The 22815-nt window shown below is 39.9% G+C and overlaps 2 protein-coding genes across 17 annotated transcripts in view; both read right to left on the bottom strand.

Moving 5' to 3' along the window:
* Positions 1-166: 166 nt before the first annotated feature.
* ARMC2 (armadillo repeat containing 2) overlaps positions 167-22815 on the bottom strand; it is an 89277-nt gene continuing 66628 nt past the window's right edge. For all 16 annotated transcript variants that reach the window (XM_083497648.1, XM_083497649.1, XM_083497637.1 and 13 more), the window contains 13 exons: positions 20693-20769; positions 19414-19500; positions 18363-18538; positions 16911-17013; positions 15974-16194; positions 10875-11020; positions 8900-8999; positions 5260-5572; positions 3910-4032; positions 2608-2721; positions 1843-1975; positions 1527-1687; positions 167-490 (listed from right to left, as the gene is read on the bottom strand). In XM_083497648.1, coding sequence (XP_083353774.1) covers positions 366-490; positions 1527-1687; positions 1843-1975; positions 2608-2721; positions 3910-4032; positions 5260-5572; positions 8900-8999; positions 10875-11020; positions 15974-16194; positions 16911-17013; positions 18363-18538; positions 19414-19500; positions 20693-20769 — 1879 coding nt within the window. In that variant the 3' untranslated portion in view covers positions 167-365. The remainder of the gene's footprint in view (positions 491-1526; positions 1688-1842; positions 1976-2607; positions 2722-3909; positions 4033-5259; positions 5573-8899; positions 9000-10874; positions 11021-15973; positions 16195-16910; positions 17014-18362; positions 18539-19413; positions 19501-20692; positions 20770-22815) is intronic.
* Positions 11030-15899, bottom strand: LOC310702422 (uncharacterized protein; the record flags this gene model as incomplete). Its single annotated transcript, XM_083493899.1, has 3 exons — positions 11030-13653; positions 13832-14355; positions 15882-15899. The coding sequence occupies 3 exons, from the start codon at positions 15897-15899 to the stop codon at positions 13269-13271; spliced, it is 927 nt and encodes a 308-aa protein (XP_083350025.1). The 3' UTR covers positions 11030-13268.

The raw sequence follows: 22815 nt of genomic DNA, 5'->3' as shown, positions 1-22815 counted from the left end.
TTAAGGCTCTATTTTCTACAATCCGATCTAATAAATGCATATTTAATATCCCAAGTCAGCAGGACAAGGAACAGTGAATCCTTGCTCATCATGTGATAATCACTTTTCTGCAAACTTCTACTGTCTTGGGGCATATTTTTAGCTTTCTAAAAAGACACACAAACCAGATGCTGCAGCTGGTTTATTTTTACATCCCTAAATGCCACTGGAAATTTAAGAAAAGGTATCGGTATCATACAATGAACGTACATGCTAATACAAAAGAAAACTACCTAAAGCCACTTTCTGTCAAAGCACTTTGAGTGCAACAACTTTGCATAAACGGCCACTGGAGTATCCTCAGCACCCACCTTAAAATAAGGAATTCAAAAGTTGCAGTCTTGAATCCTCTGGAGAAGCTTCTGCGCCACAGGTTTGAACTCTGTTTCCCAGTAAAGTTTGTGATAATCTCTTAAATCGTCCAAATTGTAATCCAGAGCTAATTCTTCATCTGCAGCAAGAACAACAATGATATCAGTCAATATGAAACAGAACAATGCATTTAAATTATTTATGGTCTCTTCACAAAACATGCAGGATTTTCCTTTTAGTAAAGGAAGTAAGACTGAGAAAAATAGTGCCAATGTCTTCTTAAAAATCCACCTTGTGCATGTGACAGCAGTGAGTGTTGATTCTGGTCTAGATGGAACACTGCGTAGATAATTTCACACAGCTGCTATACTGCCATTTGAACAAGAGGTAGTTTCTCGGTAAATATGGCTTAGTTGGATTCAACACAATAGAATTACAATGATCAGAAGTGGAGGTAAAACATTGGGGCCCTGCTGGATTAGACAAAGACGCTATTTAGTACAGCATCACGGCCCACAGCTGACTGCTTCTGGACAGCTCTCAAGACAGGCCTGAAGGCAAGAGCCCTCCCCTATGTTTTGCTCCTCACCACAGTTGGTATTCAGAGACATGCTTCCTCCGAACATGAAGGTACTGTTATAGCTCATAGCTATTGACAAAAATACACCCCCCCCAATTGATTTTAGGCAATCTATGCCTGTGGCCATTACCATTATTTATGGCATTTGCTGCCATAAGGTACATGTGCATTTTGTGAAGTGCTTTCATTTGTTTTGAAACTACTGCCAGTCACTTTCATGGCATTAACACTAAATTCTAGTATTACCTAAGAGGAAGAAAAACATATTCCATTCTCTTAATGACTTTATTCAATTCTGTCATGCCTCTGCCTTTTGCATTTCCCTACCCGCAAACTGAAGACAATATGGGTGATATCTAGTTGTGGTTTCCCACTTGCACAAAAAGGAATTCCTCTCCTTCCCCAGAATCCTTCAGAGCAGTCAAGGAATACTTTTTGGATCTTACTCTATCTAGGGGAGGTGTCCAACCTCTTCTTGCGAGGAGGTAACCAGCACTATACCTAGTATTCAGAATACAGCTGCCTGAGTGAGTAGCTTCTGTATTTTCATTCTACTTGTTAAGGAAGGGTAATGAGATTGGCTTTTACAGCTTACCTAAAAATGATGCAAGGATTACGAGCAAGGTGTTTGATTCGTCATCTTCAAAGCAAGCCTTAGCCATGCTAACATTCTCACTGTAGTTCCACAAAGTTTTACATATCAAACAAGCCAGCTGCCAGTCTGTAGGCCCAAAGTCTCTCAAACAATCGATCAACCTGTTGCAATAATGGAGTAAAGACTAGTTTAACACTTTTGTCAGGACTACCTTTTCTGAGGCTGTCCTTAAACGTGGATGTTTCTCTCCTCCCCAACATAAACGTCAGTAAAAGCTCACTTAACCCTCCAACTCCCACTAGTTTTCTGAACTCACTTTTTAATTCCTCCTCCTTCGTTCAATATACTACGCCTGCTTTTATCCACTGTAAGATTGAGGAGAACTCCACAGGCTGAAAAGCAGACATCCTGGTGTTTGGTATCGAGCAAAGCGATCATGAACTTGTACACTAGATGGCAAGAAAAAGCTATTTCAGAGAACAAAATTGTCTTTAAGAATTTTCACAGTGTTAACAATGAAACAAATGTGTGTTGAGAGTTTGAAGAACCCAACAACCCATGAATTTATGTGGTGCACTGCCGGAATACCACTCTCTCACTCCCAGCATCCAAGTTGCAGTTATCTAATGCTAAACAATATGAGCACTACAAAGCTGAATCATTAAACTTCGTTATTATAACAACTAAAATAAGATGTGCTTTACCAACAGCTCAAACTGTTAACATCTTTGCTACATGCTCAACAACACGATGGGCCATAGGTGCCCTTTAACTTCCCTCCAATTCTTGCAACCTCTGCCTTTTTGATGGTCTATCTGCTATGATTTCAGAGTGGCCCTAGCCACGGAGAGCTATTATGATGTATCTGCCCAACATTACCTGCTCTGGTATAATGAGAATCTCTGAATTCCAAGGTCTATAAGCAGCCTATCGGACACATTGTTCTAATCCATATGCTTTCAAATGGAGCCATTTTGGTGTAGATGGATTTTAGCACTCGATACGTTAAACTTGAATAGGCAACATATTGTAGTCGTGTAACTGATATTTATTTATTTGGTCTAATGGGACAGAAACTCACCCTTTCGCTGTATAATGAAGTCACAGATTTCATGGCACTGTGAAAGGTTACCAAAGACTCGAATGGCCTCTAGAATTCCATCCATATTACTGCTCATTAATAGCTTTAAAAGCACTGTTAGTACAGAAGCAGAAAAGGTGCACTTAGCATAGTTCTAGAAATTTTGCAACACACTTAAACAACTGAAGCAAATTTACAACGTAGAGGAGTGGAAGTAGGAAAGCTCAATACTCAAGAGAGTCTGCTGGAAACTAAACTACTGAATCTCTGTCATATGAAAATACTGGTGTGTGACTAGACAAGGACATTTTGGTTACACTTGGTAAGCCAGCAATAACTGAAATACCAAGTGCTAGGGCATGCAGTTTGCTCTGTAGGAGTTATGCCTTGAGCATGATAATTTCTGCCCTCCTTCATATTTAACCACACACAAAAACTACCAGCTTGGATGTGCCTTAAAACAGATGGTTAGGCCTCTGGACAAGATATTACGAATCCAAAGTTCAGACCTACATTGTGGTGTAGCATATTACAGGGTCCAGTGATAACATCTGCCCTCAGGAGATGCTCACTGAAACTATCTCTTGATCAGACACCACAGTTTCCCCTTTATTTTTGATCTTATTTTAAAAGACGTACAAAACCAGAATGAAGCAAAATACATACTGGTACATTTAACATATGGCCTATTGTTATGGTATTCTTTCTCCAGCTGCAGCCCTTTCCTCTTCCTCAGTTCCCCCCTCAGTATCACTCACTGAGTTTTCAGTATTCTAAAATAATTTCTAGTTCTCCTGTAACTACAACTCCAAAAAAACTAACTAGTCCAAAAACTACCTAAATCCAAGGAAATACTCATCTAGTCTTGGACTATGTGTAGACTCCTGTTAATGTCTTCTCATTTAATGTTTTTGAGCCTAATACTTGAGCTTTAAATTTGATATTATAGTTTTTAATCTACAATGGGCAGGAGCAACTTTGAGTTTAGATCTACACTCATCAGCCACCTTGGGCCTGAGCAAAGTTACAACAGCAGAACACAGATGAAACAATTCAGTTAAGAAATTAACCTGCTGTTCTCCAGCCTAACCAGTTTGCAAACTGAGCAAATTTCATATTCTTCATTTCATCCACAAGGATTATCAAATGAGATCAGCTTTACCAACCAAAACTGAGAAAGTAGATAACAGCTGTCTTATTTCAGTGCTATTTCTCACTGTTGCTCAATACAGTGAGGGATATTATATCATTATAATAACAGAAATATGATATACTAATCTTTTTAAATAAAAAAATCCTTACACTCTGCAATATATAATTTCTTCTCCTGGATTACAGAATTCTTCACTTGGTAGAAAGATAAATTGCTGATTGTTGCTGTGGTATTAATAACCAGCTCCTCACATTCATCAACTGATTTGTTTTCTAGTAATTTGGACAAAAAAAGACATGTGTTTTTTCAAGGAACTTAACATTTTGACACTTCACAGCTTTGGTGACTGTTGTTCACAACATTCCAAAGACTACATAAAAGAAAGCTTTGGGCCATTCCAAAACCGCATTGTGATCATGCCTGGTTTTTCCATGAAGTGTTCACATGTGCCCATTCTCCTTGCTAAAATCCTTCATACTGCTATTTTAATAATAAATATGCAGCAAGACTTGTGAAAATTTGCAAGTGAGAGGAGAGAGGCTTTCAAGACATGTCAATGCCAGACCTTACTTATATGGGCTCTCAAATTTATATCCATCAAAGCTGAGTGTATCATCACAGAATACAGCCCCAGCAATCCTGCTTACCATTGATACCAGTTTGTTGGTGTAGCATAGTGGCCCAAAAGACTGAATACATCAACTAATTAGGTGGTCTTAATCAAGCAACTCTCTCTGTACCTCAACCATCCTATCTGCAATATGGGAGATATTATCACTTTACCTTTGAGGGATGTTGTAAGGATTACGAACCAAATGCATGCGTGAAGAACTCTGAAAGCTTGAGTGTGCTATACAAACATTAAGTATTATGCATTTATGATGTATGCCCACCACTATTCTCTACACTGCACTATAGAAAAACCTGGTGAAATTCTAAGTCACACTGACCTAGTAGTAAGCTCCATTGAAATGTGAAAAGGAGCTTGGTCCCAGTGGCTTAAGGCTTCATGGTCATATAACTAGAAAATACACCATCTTCCCTCTGGTTTCAGTATTGTTTTTGTAGCAGAAAGAAGAAAATCAGCATGGACGGCTTGCTTTGTTTTCTCAATGGGCTAAATCAGCAAAGGGTGCCTGAGTTTCTGAGGGTGGGAGCTGGAACTGGCTAGAGGGGACAGGGTGGTGTGAAGAGGTTCAGTTTTGAGATGTTGAACTTAATATAGGAAATATCAGGGGGAGAAATGACATGCACTATGGTTTATAGGAGATGGCTGGTGTGCAGCAGTTGGAACAGCAGACAAGCTTGCAGATAAAGGAAGGTGATGGTGAATATGGTTTGGGGGATGACTGGAAAACACTAGGGAAATCTTGGAGATGCAGCCAGTTTTACAGTATCATTAATCAACCAATTTCATCACTTTAGCAGGATTTAAATTATTTCACTATGGGAAACTTAAGGAAAAACGTTTCTTCCTCTAAGAACAAAGCAGTTCTTACCTAGTACCGTAATGAGTAATGTCACAATATGATGGTTTGTTGCCAGACTTGTGCCTACAGTGGGATGGATGGACAAATTGGCAACCACTCTTACAAGTTTGATGAGCACATCTTCTGCTTCAGACGGATGCTTGAGATTTTTTACATCGCCATCACCTTCCAGCAGTTTACTATTTAAATCAGCTTCACAATTAGCCTGGAATAGTGCTATCAGGGTATTAATGCTTCCTTGCACCTCAAAAAACTGTTCCCGGGCCCGGTTGTTCTTTGCTGTTAAATTTCCAAGAATAAAAATGATACGGATGACTAAATCCTGGAATTAAAGAAGATGTAAACATCCCTGCTGTAAGTAAAAGTGATCAATAGTGGTTTGCAATAAGAAAATGGTCGTCTTTACTTCAGTTAATATCTACTGTACAGTATTTTAAAATGAAAAAACCCACAGCATGTAAAATTACCTCTCTTCTGTCTCATGTCAAAACCTTATAGAAGCCAAGAATGCCTTGTGATATTTTAAAAATAGAATGTGTTAATAGTCCTAAGTACATATATTTCTGTTTTAAAGTGTTTTTATTTTATGGTGGTACTGTATTAGCTGTATTTTATTGTTTTATTACACTTTTGTTTATTTTAATCCCCATATGTGAATGGAGGAATACCTTTCTTCGTTAGTTACCAAGCAACTGATGAATCAGGAGAACAAAGTTAAAATATTTTTGACTTTCTCGTTTTGTTAAAATGCAGCAGTCTGGAAACAGGACTGTCCAGTCATAAATTAGAATTATCAGCTAGATATAATCAATTTATATCTCGCACCTTCACACAATTTATGTTCTCAGGACAGCTAGCACAGTAGGGCAAGGCTATCCGCAGCTATGAGCCACAATGGCTATGTTCCACCTCCACTGTTGGAGGCATGATGCTTCTGACTATAATAATTTATTATTTATACCCCGCCCATCTGGCTGGGTTTCCCAGTTGCAGGAAATTGCAGGGAGAGAGCTGAAGCACTCATCTCCAGCTTGCAAGCTTCCCATAGACATCTGATTCACCATTGTGAGATGAACCACTAGTACAATCCAGCAGGCTTGTCATGGGATCTTACGTAGCAAGAAACAAAACACCACCACAAATAAGACCTTGGACTGACAGATTTAAAGTTAGTTCAATAGGCTGGTGGTCTGAGACTGAATACACTGTTCTACCAATGGTATTACCACTAGACAAAGTGCTCTGGCTGTGTTATTATTTGTTGCATACATCAGGTCCATGCTGTTATGCAGTTTGCTATACCAGAATACTTATTTTCTATGTAACATTCTAGGCTATGGAAAGATATAAATAAAAGGGTGTGATAGGGTGGGATTTCTACTGTGAGATTGTGGGCTCACAGAAAATTACTAAAATAAGTCTGGCATTGCATTAGTAGTGTAAATTTCAGGATACTACAGTACAGACTAGAGGAAGCAATGGAAGGTTTCAGAAGTCTGACACTTTTTTGCACGACAAGAAAAATAAACCATGCACTAGTCAGCCCACAGAAAACAAGTCTTCCATATCTCTATACCCTGTGGGAGGCAGCTATAAGACATGCAGAGGTACTCATAAGTCTTCCATCAGGAGTAAATTCTTATCTTCAAAGTAATTTTAGGCTGGAACTTTGTCCTCAATAGTCCATTGGTTGGTGTTATGAATTCTCCAATGAGCCTAATCACTCTGATTTGATTGGAAATTCCATAATTTTAAAATCTGTGTTTCGGATTTAGTAAAGAAGAATTGAACTTTAATGGAAGAAAGTTACTCCTGAAGCATGAAATGCAATAGTTGTCATTCATTAAATCTTAAACAGATGAGCATTAACGACAGCATGAACTGGGAGAGTAGATCTGTTGAGACTTGGTCCAAAATACAGAAACTATTACTCTTATGTAGAACGCATGATTTCTTTGTATCTCTATTAGTATCCTAAAACTAAAATAATTACATTTTTGTTATAAATTTATTTCCCTTGATCTAAGTCCCAATAATTTCAGATAACTTCATTCTAAGTAAGAATTATTCAGCCTAAAACAGCCCAGCCTTGTACCAGTGACATTACCAAGGAGAAAGAGTGACCCATTGTGGCTGGTTTTGGCTCAGTCACCACAGAAATCCCCTGGGGAATTGGTATAGATTTGAGTAAACCCACATCTTTTAAGGATTAGAAACTTCTCACTTTAAAAGTAAAGCAATCCCTATTGAAGATTTAAAAGGTGGGGGCTTTGACCTCAAGCACATAAATTCAACTGAAGTCAGTGGGGCTTAAAACAAAGCAAGACATCACTATTTAGCTGTTCATGCATCATTTTGGTATCACTGGTCATACCCTTTTTATGTGCTTAACATGTTAAAGAAAAGACCCTAGTACAAATATTCTTGGGACACTCACTGTAACTTCTTGTCACTGTGAAGAAAGGTCATTAGCCTCTGCTACTCTATTCTTCTGAGATGCTGGCCAATTGCCCTCCAGGCATAAAAGGCCAAAGGATTCGGGTGAAACATTTTTTGAAACTCCCAGTACAAAATAACTATTTTTATCTGCTCAGCATTTCCCACAGATTTGTGAGATAACAAAGGGAATTTTATATTATCTTAGTTATCATGGGGTGGCTTCCTGCTTTTAAACACATTTCCTCTTGGAAGGCCTGTTTTCAATGGAATTTACCTACAAGTACAAATTCTTACGATCAGCCTAAGGCTGCAATGCACACTTACTTTGGTGTGCCCAATGAATGCAGTAAGCATGAATGGAGTCAGACTACTTAGCACTTAAAGCAAAGGGTAAGCAAGTGTAAGGCTTGTGAAATATGTCTAGTACACTGAAGCTTGGTGCCATGCACTGTTGTCACCCAGCCATTGTAGCACTGCTACTGTGTGGCAACTTTCTCGCAGGCCTGGTGGAAGCAGCGGATGCCGTGGTGGAGCTGCCCCTCTCGCCTGACCTCTGGCTGGCTGACACTCTGCAGAATACATGAACAGAGAAAGGGAGGGGTGCAGGGGAAGCGAGGCAGGCATGGTGGAGCCAATGTCTGGCTGGCGGTCAGAATTAAAGTTTGGCCCAATATAACACATAGGCCTTATATTTCTGATAATGAAGTCCATTAGGAGAAATGTCAAAGGTGGGGAATTAAACGCAGCATCAAGAAGGGTGTGTGAGAGCTCGCTCAACAGGACTTCTTTCCCCGATGCGCCCCTTAAACCTGTTCTAGGGTCCCCCCAACTCTTCAGAGCATATTTGGGGGGCATAGGATCAAGCAAGGGAAGGTGAAAGGAGAAAAGTCTCATTGTGCAAGCAGATTTTGTTCTGTTTGTGCAACAACTCAGTTGAATCCCGCCCCAACACTCGAAAAACGACTCATCTGTATGCTAAGAAGAAGAAGAAGGGAGTTAATCAACTGCCTGTCCCTTATATCGCCCCCGCTGTTAATCTAAGTTGAGTCCATTTCAATAATTTACTATTTAGAAATGCTGTCAACCGTTTAAAATTTCTATCTTGTAAATGCACATGAAAGTAGGTCACTGAATATGGGCTTACACACATACGACACCACAGACACATCCGAGGATTAAAATATAAAAAGCAGGAGATGAAAAAACTGACCTGCTTCTTTGGGTGTTTGTTTAGCAGGGCTAAAAATAAGACGTAACATCTGGAGCAATCTGCCAAAGCTGTACAGCAGTCATTGAAGGAAGAAAGTTTGCTGTATGTTTAAAAATAATAACATGCATCAGTAGGGTAACTTTTCCTACAGTTGTCCCCTGCTCTTGCCCAAGCCAAGTCATTTGCTCCATTTTTAAATATTTTTCAGTGTTCATACTGATAGGCTAGGATTCTGGTCCAATACAGTAGTAAAGATAAGGATTATATAGCAGAGGAGCTGAGCCGTTATGAATGAATAGCTAATTATATTGCATAGGGCAATGACAATCAAAAGCTGAATCTGAGATCTCCAATTAAAGTGGAAGACAAGAAACCCATTGCCTCCTTGGGACCCAGACAGAATGCTAAATCCAAGATTTCAACTATGGTGTTGCCTACCCCCCCTCTCTTTCTTTCTTTCTCTCCCTCCCTCTCTCTCTCCACACCCCCCTTCCCATCCAGGCCAACATGCCTCAAAGGAAAGTGCAAAGTAACATGGATCTTCAGTGTAGGCAAAGGACAAGTAGCAGCAGCATGTCCCCCACAGCCCCGCTCCCTTACCTCCTTTTCTTAAGAACCTAAATGCATTTATCTGGGAGTCAGTTCTACTGAACTCAATGGGGCTTATTTATGAATAGACACATAGAGGATTGCACTGTAAAACCCTTCCTTGTCATGCCCCCTCGGAGCCTCAATAAGGGAAGGTTCAGAAGCAGATGAAGCATCCATCACAGCTGTTCTGGGAAAGAAAAGGCTTTATACTGACTGGTAGAGACAATAGTAGGGTGAGATAGTGGTCTGCATCACTGAATTGCATTGCTACACCTAGAAGTGATGTTTACTCAGTGCAAAGGTAATCAAATGGTGCCACAGAAATACTGGGGCGGGGGGCAGGGAGAAGCAGGGCATGTGCTTTTCCTTATTTCAGCTGGAAACAGTGACAGAAAGGAGTGTAATTGGGTTTATGGGTTGTTGACAAAGGGTCCATGGGTTTCAAAATGAGCAAAATAACTCTAAATCCAAAAAACATATGAGCAGGGTGTGTGGTCCTGTGACAATGGGATGTGATAACAGTGAGCAGTGGTATGGAACAACTGAGGGCTACAATGCACAAGCAATGTACAAAAAGGATTTGGAAAATGTGGATTTGCAAAGGAGGTGTAGAAGAGCCCATTGACAGTTGCTCTGGGAAATTTGAGATACAGGCCTTTCAGTAATTTGTGGACATCCTTCCTTAACTGATTACGCCAAGGATTGAACCTAGGAATGTGTATGTGCAAAGGAATTGCTTCCCAGCTCAATTCCTACAGAAGTTCCTTTCATGATTTTTGCATGGGGTTCTTGGGCTTAGCAATGCTGGTGACTCATGCACAAAGGAGAGACCAAACAGAGATTTAGTTAATAATGTCATACGACTTGAGGAGGCGAAACGTATTTAATTCTGCAGGTACAGCCTGCATGTGCAACTGGGTCCTATTTCAGGCAAGGCAAATGCAAGCAGTGGTGCCATCAGGTCAGAACTTTGGGGTCCAGGGCCTCACTCAGTGAAATGAGCAAAACACCAGAGAGCTAGCTTGCCATGTTGTGAAGTAAGCAAAATAACCAACACTGCTATTTAAAGAGAAAAGGGGCACCATAAAAACCATGAAGTCCAGGGTCTAAAATTCCCTAACTGCACACAAGCTGACTTCAGTACTTAAGGACTGTTTCTGTGTACGTCCATTTATGTGACTTAAGTCTATGAGGCAGAACATTTCCCTTTCAAAACAATATCCACAACAATATTTCAAGGATTAAAGCTGCACACATACAAAAGATGGTAGTACAAAATAAACCAGCATGGCTGGGGATGGAGGTGAAGAAGTGGGTGCTGCACGTATTTGCTCCGTGGGAAACAAACAAACAAACTCTACTGTATTTCTTTAAAGGACTTTACCTGAATATTCTGGCCACATTGGTGCAGACATCCTTGTCGTTCATACGCTTCTCCAACATCAGACAAAGCTCTGGAATTGCTTCAGAGTCCAGGAGCTTGCACCTTGACTGAGGCAAGTCAACCAAGTTCCGCAAAGTGGCAGTGAGCTGGAGAAAATATATTTAAACATGAATAAATCATCACATTATTATGAGTCCCAGACACTTTTGAAAATTTAACAAGGTTAGATCTAGCCTAAGCCTCCTCTGATGGCCGCTCTAAGAAACTCTACAGACATGTATGAAATAGTGTGGATTATTTAAACTCTGGAATACGAAGCAATGATACAGACATAATTTAAAAAAACAGGATAGAGGACAGCACGAGTCGCATTTCTCTATTTTAAAAGCAGACAGTATGTTGTTCCTTCCCTGGATACAAGTGAATCCATCTCCTCCTGCCTTTTGACCTGTCTTGTTTACCTAGTATCTCTTCACAACTGGGCAGGAAACTGCTGCATGTGCGTGTGATGATCCTTCCTTTTTTAAGCCAAAATACTAGAGCAAACCATGACAGACACTCCTGGATGAAACCAAATTTCCTAAACCTATTTCAATCTAGCTTCTGACCAAGGGTTGGGGCCAAGATTTACCTTCACCAGGAGATAGACAGAAGGGGTACAAATTCTGCCACTTTCAGCACCTTCATTTTCAGTATCCTTCTGGACCAACTTTGTGGATTAGAAGTACAGGACAATACTTTTGCAGTAGTTCTACTCCTACCTTGCTGAAAGGATCCAGAAGGTAGTTTTAGGAGGCTGCTGCCCTTCTCTGCAGGAATTATCCTGCAGTGTTTCTCTCATATTTAACATCTGCATTCAACCATTGGGGAAGGTTGTCTTGCAGTTTGGAGTGAGATGTCATCAGTATACCGACAATACCCAGTTCTCCATTTCTTTTCCAACAGAACTAGCTTTAGCAGTTTCTTGCTTTAACAACTGCTTGAAATCAGTAATGCTTGCCCTGGATAAGATAACATTCCCCACAAAGAACCAGGAATGCATTTGGGGCATATTTCTGGATCTGAGTTTCCTCCTTGGTTGGCAAAGTGTTGCATGTGGCGCTCAGTGTGCCCCTTTCAGCACAAATTTCAATGGTGCCCTTCTTTAAACACACAACTTGTAATGTGCATGCCCTGATAACATCACAACTTAACTACTATATTATAGTTTGTGTAAAGCTGCCCTTGAAGATAATTAGATAATTCAGCTGGTTCAGAATACAGCAGGATATGTCCACCACTAACTGCATGCAGTATGTTATACCATATTTACAAGAACTCCGCTGGTCATTGTTTCCAGCCTAATTTCAATGTGCTGATTTTAACTTTTTAAACCCTGCATGGATCCATTGTATTTGACAATTTGTTTTCTTACACGTGTACTTTGCTATGCCATAAAGTAGGAAGCATGAGGTCTGATAGTATGTGCTGCACCATCAGTAACAGAGACTGGTTTCTACCAGCAGTAAAGCTTTTTTTGACATAGCATCCACAAATCAGAGTTCACTGCACAAATCCCTTTCAGAAGGCAATTTAAGTGTTTTCTTTTTAGGGAGGCCTCTGGTTTGTCAGTGACTGAGAGCTATGGCTATTTTAATTTTTGGTTCCACATGTTTAAATGTTAACTTTTTATATTTTGCCTTTCATGTACTTCAGAGCGTTCAAAAAGAAGACTATACATACAAACAACTGGTAAAGCCAGCAAGGACAAGATTGCCAATAGTGGGACAGGTGGTGGTGAGCAGCAGCTTTGGGGTTTTTTTTTAAAGCTTCCTACATTTTGGATGTCTTCATTTGCTACTCTCTGAATAGCTAACCCACCGAACAAAAATAATCCAGCTTTAACAAAATTTGAACTGAGATCTGAAGGAAGGCAAGTTGGGGTTGCTCTGGAACAGTGGCAGCTAGTTAAAGGGAGCTTGCCCTTGTAACAGAGCAACTTTTGTTTTTCCTGGAAGCTCACAAGCAGACGATGAAGTCAACAACCCTTCAAGAATCTGGTATTCAGAGGTATACTTCCTTCCATGGACAAAAACAATCATGGCTGGCAATAATTTCAGAAGTGAATTCTACACCCTAATTATATGCTGTGTGATGACATACTTCCTCTTGACTGTTCTGAATATGCTGCCAACTGATTTCATTACATGACCCTAATATGAAGAGAAAAGGATAAAAAGTCTCTCTCTGCACTTTCTCCATCCCGTTCATAAACTTATAATCCTTTCTCATATAGTTATCTTTTCCAAAAATAGAAAACTCCCAATAAGACTCCAGCTTTTCCTTGTAGAGAACATGCTCCAATGCTTTGTTTTAGTTGCTCTTTTCTGTATTGTCTCTGGCTCTGCTAAGTTGTCAGTTACCGTATTTTTCGCACCATAGGACGCACTTTTTCCCTCCTAAAAAGCAAGGGAAAATGTGTGTGCGTCCTATGGAGCGAATGCAGGGGGGGAGGCAGGCGGGAAAAGCCCCCAAGAGCCGCACACAAGCTCCGTGCGCTCTTGCGGGCTTTTCCACAGGAGGGAGAAGGGACTGACTAGCCGCATCAGTCCCTTCTCCCACCTCCCAGGAAAGCCAGGAGAAGCCGCGCAGCCCCTTTAAAGAGCTCACGGCTTCTGCCGGCTTTTGCGAGAGGTGAGGGAATCCCCCCACCTCCCAGGAAAGCCAGAAGAAGCCTGCAGCCCTGTTAAAGTGCGCGCGGCTTCTGCCGGTTTTGCGGGAGGTGGGGGAATTCCCCCACCTCCCAAAAAAGCCAGGAGAAGCCGCGCAGCCCCTTTAAAGAGCTCACGGCTTCTGCCGGCTTTTGCGAGAGGTGAGGGAATCCCCCCACCTCCCAGGAAAGCCAGGAGAAGCTGTGCAGCCCTTTTAAAGTGCGCGCGCTTCTGCCGGTTTTGCGGGAGGTGGGGGAATTCCCCCACCTCCCAGAAAAGCCAGGAAAGCCCTGCGCAGCGTCTCCCGGCAAGAAGAGGCTGCACGGGGCTAAAGGGGAAGGCAAAACAGCAAGCGGGATCCATCCCGCTCGCTGCCTTGCCTTCTTCCATAGCTGCGCGCAACCCCTCCGCAAGGAGACGCTGCGCGGGGCTGAAGGGGAAGGCAAAACAGCGAGCGGGATCCATCCCGCTCGCTGCCTTGCCTTCTTCCATAACTGCGCGCAACCCCTCCACAAGGAGAGGCTGCGCGGGGCTAAAGGGGAAGGCAAAACAGTGAGCGGGATCCATCCCGCTCGCTGCCTTGCCTTCTTCCATAGCTGCGCGCAACCCCTCCGCAAGGAGAGGCTGCGCGGGGCTAAAGGGGAAGGCAAAACAGCGAGCGGGATCCATCCCACTCGCTGCCTTGCCTTCTTCCATAGCTGCGCGCAACCCCTCCGCAAGGAGAGGCTGCACAGGGCTATGGCTTCTTTAGCCCTGCGCAGCGTCTCCCGGCAAGGAGAGGCTGCATGGGGCTAAAGGGGAAGCCAAAACTTGGCTTGCTCCATAGCTGCGCGCAACCCCTCCGGCAGGGAGAGGTTGTGCGCACCCTGTACGCTGCTCTTTGGGGCTGGGGGGGGGAAAAGATTTTTTTCTTGATTTCCCCCCCTAAAAACTGGGTGCGCCCTATGGTCCGGTGCACCCAATGGTGCGAAAAATACGGTATATCAACCATATTGTTCTCTTGGAGTCGCATCTCCTCTTCTACAGAGTGATGACCACAATAGTAATGATAATCTCGGTTAATTCAACATTAAAATCCCTCCAAATTGTAAACTTTCTACAAAGCACAATACAAGCAAAAGTGGGGTTGTTTTGATGAGAACTTTACCAATGACTCCCACTGCTAGACTTACATAAATGCCCTTTGCAAAGTGATCTGCATGTCCCCTCTACTCTAGTCAATGGTCAAACTCCAATTTCCATGTTTCATCATCATCCATACTGGAACAAGAGCGTTTTCATCGGCTACTGCTGCTATACGGAACATCTATCTTGCATCTCTTTGCTTCACTGATTCTCTATCCCTTTTCTAATCTCCTCTGAAAATTGCCTCTCTGCTAGCTTGCTTTTGCCTCTTAAATAATAGAAAAGGGCATAAAGACATTTGATTCCATTCCTTTATCACTTTTCCCCCAACTTGCCAAAAGCATAGAAAGTAGTCACAAGAATTAAACTTTTTTTTTTGACTTCCCTTGCTGAAGTACTATTTTCTCATAGTGACCCTATGATTATAGACTCTATACACTACAGTCCAACACCACCATATTGTTTGTGTGCATAACAGGTGAGATAGATAATTGTAAGAGCATCAAACAGCACTTCCTATAAGCTTGCTCTGGATCCCTGTTAGGATTCCGTTACTGACTAAAATAAAGCACATGTTACTATATTTAGCAAAATAGAGCTTTTGTTATTTATGTGGCAGAATGTTTTGGCTTCCAGAATACTTTTATTTTTACATATCTTCATTATTTTTAAAGGGAATCTTTCTATGAGTAATATGTCATTGCCTCTTCTTTTTCAAGTGATCATAGCAGCTGCAATTGTATATGTAAAGTACAGGAAATAAAACCAGAGACTACGATTCAAGAGATTAGTAAGTATGTTGAAATAAGGGGTATGGCAACTCTAAACAAATTCATCTAGGCAACATGAGCTAGTCAGAGAAAATAAATTTGCACTACACTTGAACAAGATTTGAATGGATTTAAGTAAGTGTGGAATGATAAACAAACAGCAGTGATTGGTAATGCTTTCCTTTTGATATAAGGAAGCTCTAAATAAAATAAAGTTGGTGTTTTGTATTAACAAATGATAACCAGTAGAAATCAAAATATCTAAGGGGCAAAGTCAAAAGTGTTTTAAAAAGATAATTGTGTGTATCTTATACAGGAACATATAAACTGCTATCTTTAGTTTTTTTTTGTTTGTTCCTATATTTCCTATTCTTTACCATAACTTGTGAAGCTCCAACTGTTATACATAAATACACACATACCTGTTTTCTCCCTCTCATTGTTTTATATTTTATGCAAAGTCTCAAGACTGGTCCCAAATCTTATCTGGTTGAAATAAAAGTTTAACTCTGACCTGAACCAAGAGGTGTCCTGAACTGGAAAACCGAGCATCATTTTCATTAATTTCATTGATCTGCTTCATTAGTTGCAACAGTATTTCAACAGTTTCCTTGCTGACCATCTCATTAATGAGCTTTGCATTTCCAGAAATGAATTTTATAGCGCCCATACAATAGAGAAAGGCCTCAGTAGTTGCTTGCAAGTCTTCAGCTCTCAGAACTTCTAGCAGAGAATCTATGGAGAAAATTGTGAATGCTAATCTGAACAATGCTTATTGCCTCTTACCTTGAAGTGACCAAGAGTGGGAGTGCCCAGACATTTGCCCAAGGGAAATTCCCCACCTCCTCCTTCCCAAGGCAGCCTGCTGTTACACCCCCCCCCCCCAAAAAAAAAACCCCTGTTCTGAAAAGGAACAGGGCTGGGATGAGGGGCTACAGTATCAGGGAAACTGGCTGGAGGGAGCTTGGGTGAGCAGAGCTCTGATTCACACCAGCTACCACCACCCAATTTTAGAGTGTACATATGCAAGACTTTAAGTAATCAAAATGAGGCATCATAATTACTGATTACTTTCTGGTATCAAATACATTCACTACCTTCAAGATAGCAGGCTGGTTGAATATAGATGTGAGCTGACATTTTTTCTGGTTCTCAGTTGTGGTTTATTTGAGTTCAAAAGGTTAAAATAAAAACTTCCCTCCATCCTTGAAGTATCAAAGGCAGACATACCTGGATACTGAATAGTGTGGGAAATTCAGAGTGCTTTATGCTCGGGGGGGGGGGGGGGAGCAATCTAAAATCAAAATGCAGCCTGGAAATCATGTCTGCATTCCTGCTTCATTTCTAGACGGCTCCATTTCCCCCAACAAATTAAATGTGTATTTTCTCTTATAAATTACTCAAGAAATAAAACATGGTTACAGCCACGGTAGAATTTAAAAGATACTTGCCCAATATTTGGTCATGTTGAATGATGGAATCATTTTTTTCATTTCTGCTTATTTTAAACACCAGTTTGCAGACATTAAGCAGATTCTTTCCACTTACTTTCAGCTGCAAATAACACAGGAAAAAAGCAACATCAGTGCAATCAATACTTGATGGGGAAATCTGTTTTAAATAGACAGGATCAGTGTGTCAAAAAAGTGCAGGAAGGCCTTGATGGGTTCCCAAAAATATTAAACTATGGTTTAGGAACCTGGGGTTGTTACATCATAACTGGCTGTCTGGCATAATTAATCACAGAATTCTCAGACTCTCCTTTCCTAACTGTGCTCTTCAATTCCTGGGCAAAAGTGATATGACTGCTCCTTCTCCAAACAAGCACACACACATATAAAGACACACACACATTGGTGAGAAGATATGGAAAGCATGCATGAAATACTACACAAAAATTTAATCAGGCGAAACACAAAATAAAGGGTGCAATTCAAACCATTTATGCAATTTTTAAGTTCCACTGTTTTTGGTGTGAGAGATTTAAGCATGAGCTTGGTTTCAATGAGACTTCAACCTTTTATGAATAATATATATTAAAAGCATAGAAACCAAAAGGCAACTAAAAGACTCGTTCATATTCATGTGCTTAAGTCACAGAGATCTCTACAGATGTGCCTAATTCTACCTGTATTGCACTCATGATTCTGAGGTTTATTTTTATAGGAGTGAAGGGTTTTTGTACAAATGCAGTTTAAAATCGAAAAATGAGAACGTCATGTCAGAACGGCTGACAAGACTGTTCCTGCACACCCATTACAGTCATTCAAGCTGTATTCAAATTTTCACTGAGTATGAAAACTAAAAGTATGCAAATGTGTTTCACCTCTTTCCCCCCAATATTTTCAATGTAGAATAAGAGCCTATGATACATAGAGCAATGAGAGAATCACTGGATTTCTTTTCCAGATCCTTAGGTGTTTCTTTTAATCAGAGATTTCATGTTTTTTTATTGTGGGTTGCATTTTAATGGTATATTTCTAACAGGAAGTTTCTGTGGCTTTATTTAACAATCTAATACGTCTGATTCACTTGAGAGATGCTTATAATTTTCCAGTTTGATGCATAGCACAGCATTAACAGACAAATATTCTGGATATTCTGGTGCGCTAAAACCAATAACACAAAACATGTATTTGGGATACCATGTAGCAATACATATTTTTGTTTTAATAGGTCAATTATTAAAAATCACATGCTCACAGAATTTGTATTTCAGACTTATAAAACTATGTTAATCCAGTATTTTTGAAATTTTGGTTTAACTCTGTGTGTTCTCTTTTGTGAAAAGTTGTTGTGTTTCTTGATACTTCGGATTCGTCATACAATATCACACAAACAGGGAGCTTAAAGCACATACAAAACATCACATTGCACCATGATCCCTCCACACTTTAACTTACGCCCAGAATAATTTTTGCAAGTTTCAGGCCAAGCGGATCTGAAGCAATGTCAACTAATTTGTATAAAGTCTTCAGAAGCAAATTTCGTCTTTTAAATCGCTTGCAAAGCATATTTCCTTCCTCCAAGGCCTTATAGAGAACAGTACAGGCATGGCAAAGTCTTTCTACGTTGTCCTCTATTTGATATGGAAAAGCATAAAGCAACATCAATTATCAAACATTTTTCAGAGTCACCAAGAAAAAACAAAACCATAAATTGACTAAAAGGAAAAGTGTTACAGAGATGTAAGAAACTCAGTATCAAGCATGATTCTAAAAACTGTAGCCTAAACCTGAAACCTTTAGGTCAGTGGTGAGGAATCTCCAGCCCAGGGGCCTAATTAGGCCCATCAACTCTCTCCATTTGGTCTGTAATGCCATTTTGGACAAGCTGCGCCCACCTGCCCTATTCATAGATGCCATGTATTATGTCATATGTGTTGCAGGTAAACATGTGGCTCAGCCAAATGGGGTTTGCAGGCACCACTGATCAGGTGATTGACAACACTTGCAAAGCACCTCAGGTGCTGTGAAGCCGTATGCACAAAGCTTTGCAACCTTCAATGACCAGCTGATACTTGGAACTTGCAAAGCATTGTGCATAGTGTTCTACAAGCACTGATGATCAGCTGACTGTCAGTACCCTGCGGGTTATGCTTTTGCCCCCATGGTTTGATTTCACACCATGCAGGCAAAAGCAGGTCACCTGATATCATTGAGATCTGCATCAGCTGAATGTCATCAGCATACTGATAGGACACTGCCCAAATCTCCTAATGACCACCCCCAGTGGCTTCATGTACATGTTAAATAGCATTTCCCCCTACCCCAAATCTGAAATGGCAGTCCTGATCACAGTGCTGAAAAAGTGGATGTGGATCACGCCCTCAACCATAGGCCACAATATATTACCAATGCAAGAACATTAAGTGGAATATCAACTCATGGAAGTAAGTATTGGAAAATCTATTTTGTGAAAGTCATAACAAGTATCATAGAAACCATTATGCACCAGACTCTAATTCATGTAGAATTGGTAAAATTTTCGTATTCCAGTAGTTTTCTTCCTCTTCTGTCTCATTAGCTTCCAAAGTATTTTCTGAAATTTGAAAACATGTTATTAAGTGACCACACAATGAAACTTAACACAACATATGCAAAACTGATTTTAAAACTACAACCATATTAATACTTTAAAATGTGTAAATGAGTGGAATCTTAACAATCTGAAGTACAGTATCTGCCTAAGCAATAAAAAATTATTTAAGGTTATTATTTTCAACTACCTCAATGTATGTTTGATTTTTTTTTAAAAGGAAACAACAAAAATTGACAAGTTGAACAAAATGTCTTGGTGGTTTGTCGGTCATAACCACAACTTTGCAGTCTGGTCAGAGAAATGACATTGGCTTGCATTTATTGGCTGCTGTTCCTAGTATGTAAATACAAAAGCCTTAGCAACACTGAAAGTCGAACCCTTCCAAGCTTACTGTTTCAACCTTTTTGCAGAAGCAATGGAAAAGAAATACACTAAGCTTTACATAGTGAATCACTCTAACAGGTTCTTAGCAGTGTAAAATAGCTTGACTACCTAATCTATGTCAATCTGCACTAAATAAGAATGTATACTGGGCAGCTGCATACGAATTCTAACCACTGCTAGCATATCATAATACTGAGTGATGATGTTCTTTTGCAGCTTTTGAATGCTCCATTAAAAAGACTTTTGTAATGGGTTGCTTCCAATATGCCTGTTTAGCAAATTAGAGTACCAGGCAGGTTGAATCACTTCTAGCCCAGTTTTTAATTAGAAGGGAACACTCAAAAATTATATAAGTGAAACAAATCTAAAGGCTATTTCAAATTTCAGGTACAGGTTATATTTTTAGTTAGAAAATAAATAAAACAGAACATCATGTCTATTCAGAAACCTGACACAATGCAGCAAGGTGTGAAAGCTGGCATGGTGCAACTTTTAGATTTAGTTGGCATGCTAGTATCAGGCACAATTTTTCCTAAGCATGTTTACTTGGACGTAAACCCCAATGAGTTATTTCCAGGTATTATGTTACAACACCCTGTAAAATGTTAGCTGTGAGTACTTCTTGAAGAAAAATGTTGAGAAAGACTGCTATCACAATAAAAACAGCTTCATGAAAAAAATCAGATGCTTACAACTATGCATATCACTTATGTTTTCTAAATGCAAAGGTGCAACCCAGCAGCGTACAAGAAAGAAAACCAGTTTTTTATAAAAAAAAATCTATACTCAACCAAACTATGTGATGTACCTGACACAGTTGCAGACTTAGTCCACTCAGGGTTTTCTAGGCATGATGAAGGACTTTCTTGCCCGTTAACCTGGTCACTTAAAAATGGGAGATGAGATTAACACAGAGAAAACTGTAGGTACACATCAACATCATGTACATAGTAGCACTTTCAGCTTTCCATGCACACAACTGGGAAAGACATTTTTGGAAAATTGAAAGGGCACCTCAGTGCTGGTAGAACTTCACCAAATCATCCCCCAGGAAAATGCACACACTGTAGTCTCTGACTGGTGTTTTCTCAGCAACCCAAACTAGAACATAAACGCCAACTTTCTGATAAACTGGAGAGTTGGGCTTCCCACCTAGCCCAATAACTTCCTATTATCTGACTGGGACTACCAACCACAGATCACAATCAGAGTATCAATGCAGAGGCTGCCAAGTGTTGACACAGAAACTTCTTGGCCTAAGTTAACTCACCACAATCAGTTTGGGAGTCTTATAGATAGAGCAGGAGTCTCTGTGCTCCATCCAGCCTTAGCTAAGCAAAAATAGCCATAAATTTATTTATGTCTTTTGGTGCCAGTCTTGAAAGCCAACAGGCAATCCCCAGCTGAGACAAAAGGCCCATCATCATATGATATACATTTTAACCAGCTAGTTATAGGAGCAATGAAAGCCCAAATAGTATTTCCTCCTTTTGTGCTTCCACCTCACTGATTACTACCAGTACCACTTGTGTTTACCATTATCATAAGTGAGACTGTCAATTGTTTAATACAGTTAATAATTTTATATATTACTTACATTTTCCCACAAGTTGTATTTAAACACTATTTCATGAATCAATCAAAGCATGCTGCAATTAAACCGTCAGGCCACAAGAGGCCGCCATTATTGAACATAAAATACTGACAAACTTCTTTTTCTATTCAAGACTGAGAGAATCAACAGTACAAAGGATTTTGCTGTCATGAAATAATGAAGTGAATCTAAATGTTAGCCTTAAATTATACTTATGGTAATTTCTTAGAGCAATTGGTGCTGATGCAAAATGTATATATTAACATCTGATCTTCAAAAAAGGTATACATTTTATATTTTCAACAGAAAATATCAGGTAGATTTTATTTTATTTTACAAAAAAACAGTTTGCTTTGAAATACTCTTCTATCATTTCCATAGTGTTTTGCAGTGTACAAAGCAGTTAAGAGTCTGAATTCTCATTTCTAAGCTCAATTAAGATTTCCACAAAACAATCATACATCCATCTTGCCCTTAAAATCCCCACACTTGTTGGTGCTTGTGAGATAGACAATTCTCTTAATTATGAGGAGTAATTATCTAACCATCCCATTATGCATATTAAGCTTCTGTAAACCAACTTGGGAAGGCTTTGCTGTGAAAGGTGGCATAGAGTACTTTTAAAGAAACAAGAGTTCTGCTTGAATTTCAATGGTCCCGTGGTAATTTGGTCACAAAATGTTAATATGAAGCAACATTTACAGCCAGTGAATCCACTGGGCAGTTCTTATGGCTAGAAGTTCATGTCTAAGTTACTATCAAATTCCAGGAAAGGGGACACAAGGTTAGGGGGAAAAGGGAGGAGGGGAACTAGAGCAGAAGCTTATGTTTGAATTATTTGGTTTTTTAGATCCCATAGGATTTTATACAACTCATACTTATGAGTAGGTCAATTGATTTCATTGGGTCTACTCTGACTTATAACTGTAAGCATGTACCTGAATAACATGGACATAAGAAAAATTAAAGGTGCCTATTACGTAGAGCAGTGCTTTTGTCAGTGTGAATACTAGAATTTAAAGAGCATCAATCCACTTACATAAGATTTTAATCCTACATACCGGTACTTTGCTACCATAATTAGGCATTGTCAAATCATATTCACTAAGCACAGCAAAAATGAAATAGAACAATCTGCCTCAAAACTGGAGGGCATGTAAACATCTAGCATTCAAAAGTAATATGGATAAGAAAAAGTGAAAACGTGCCGATCGAGATAAATCAGTTTAGGTGAATGTAAAGAGATTTAACTGCAACAGTAATTCTGCAAAGTGACAAATTATTTGAGTATACCTGCAAATTTAACAATTATCACTCTGTGCGAGGCACAGTCTCAT

Source organism: Podarcis liolepis, assembly GCF_965112155.1.
Source record: "Podarcis liolepis genome assembly, chromosome: 3".
NCBI lineage: Eukaryota > Metazoa > Chordata > Lepidosauria > Squamata > Lacertidae > Podarcis > Podarcis liolepis.
The sequence above is the reverse complement of the archived record's forward strand: the minus strand, read 5'-3'. Positions and strand labels throughout refer to the sequence as shown.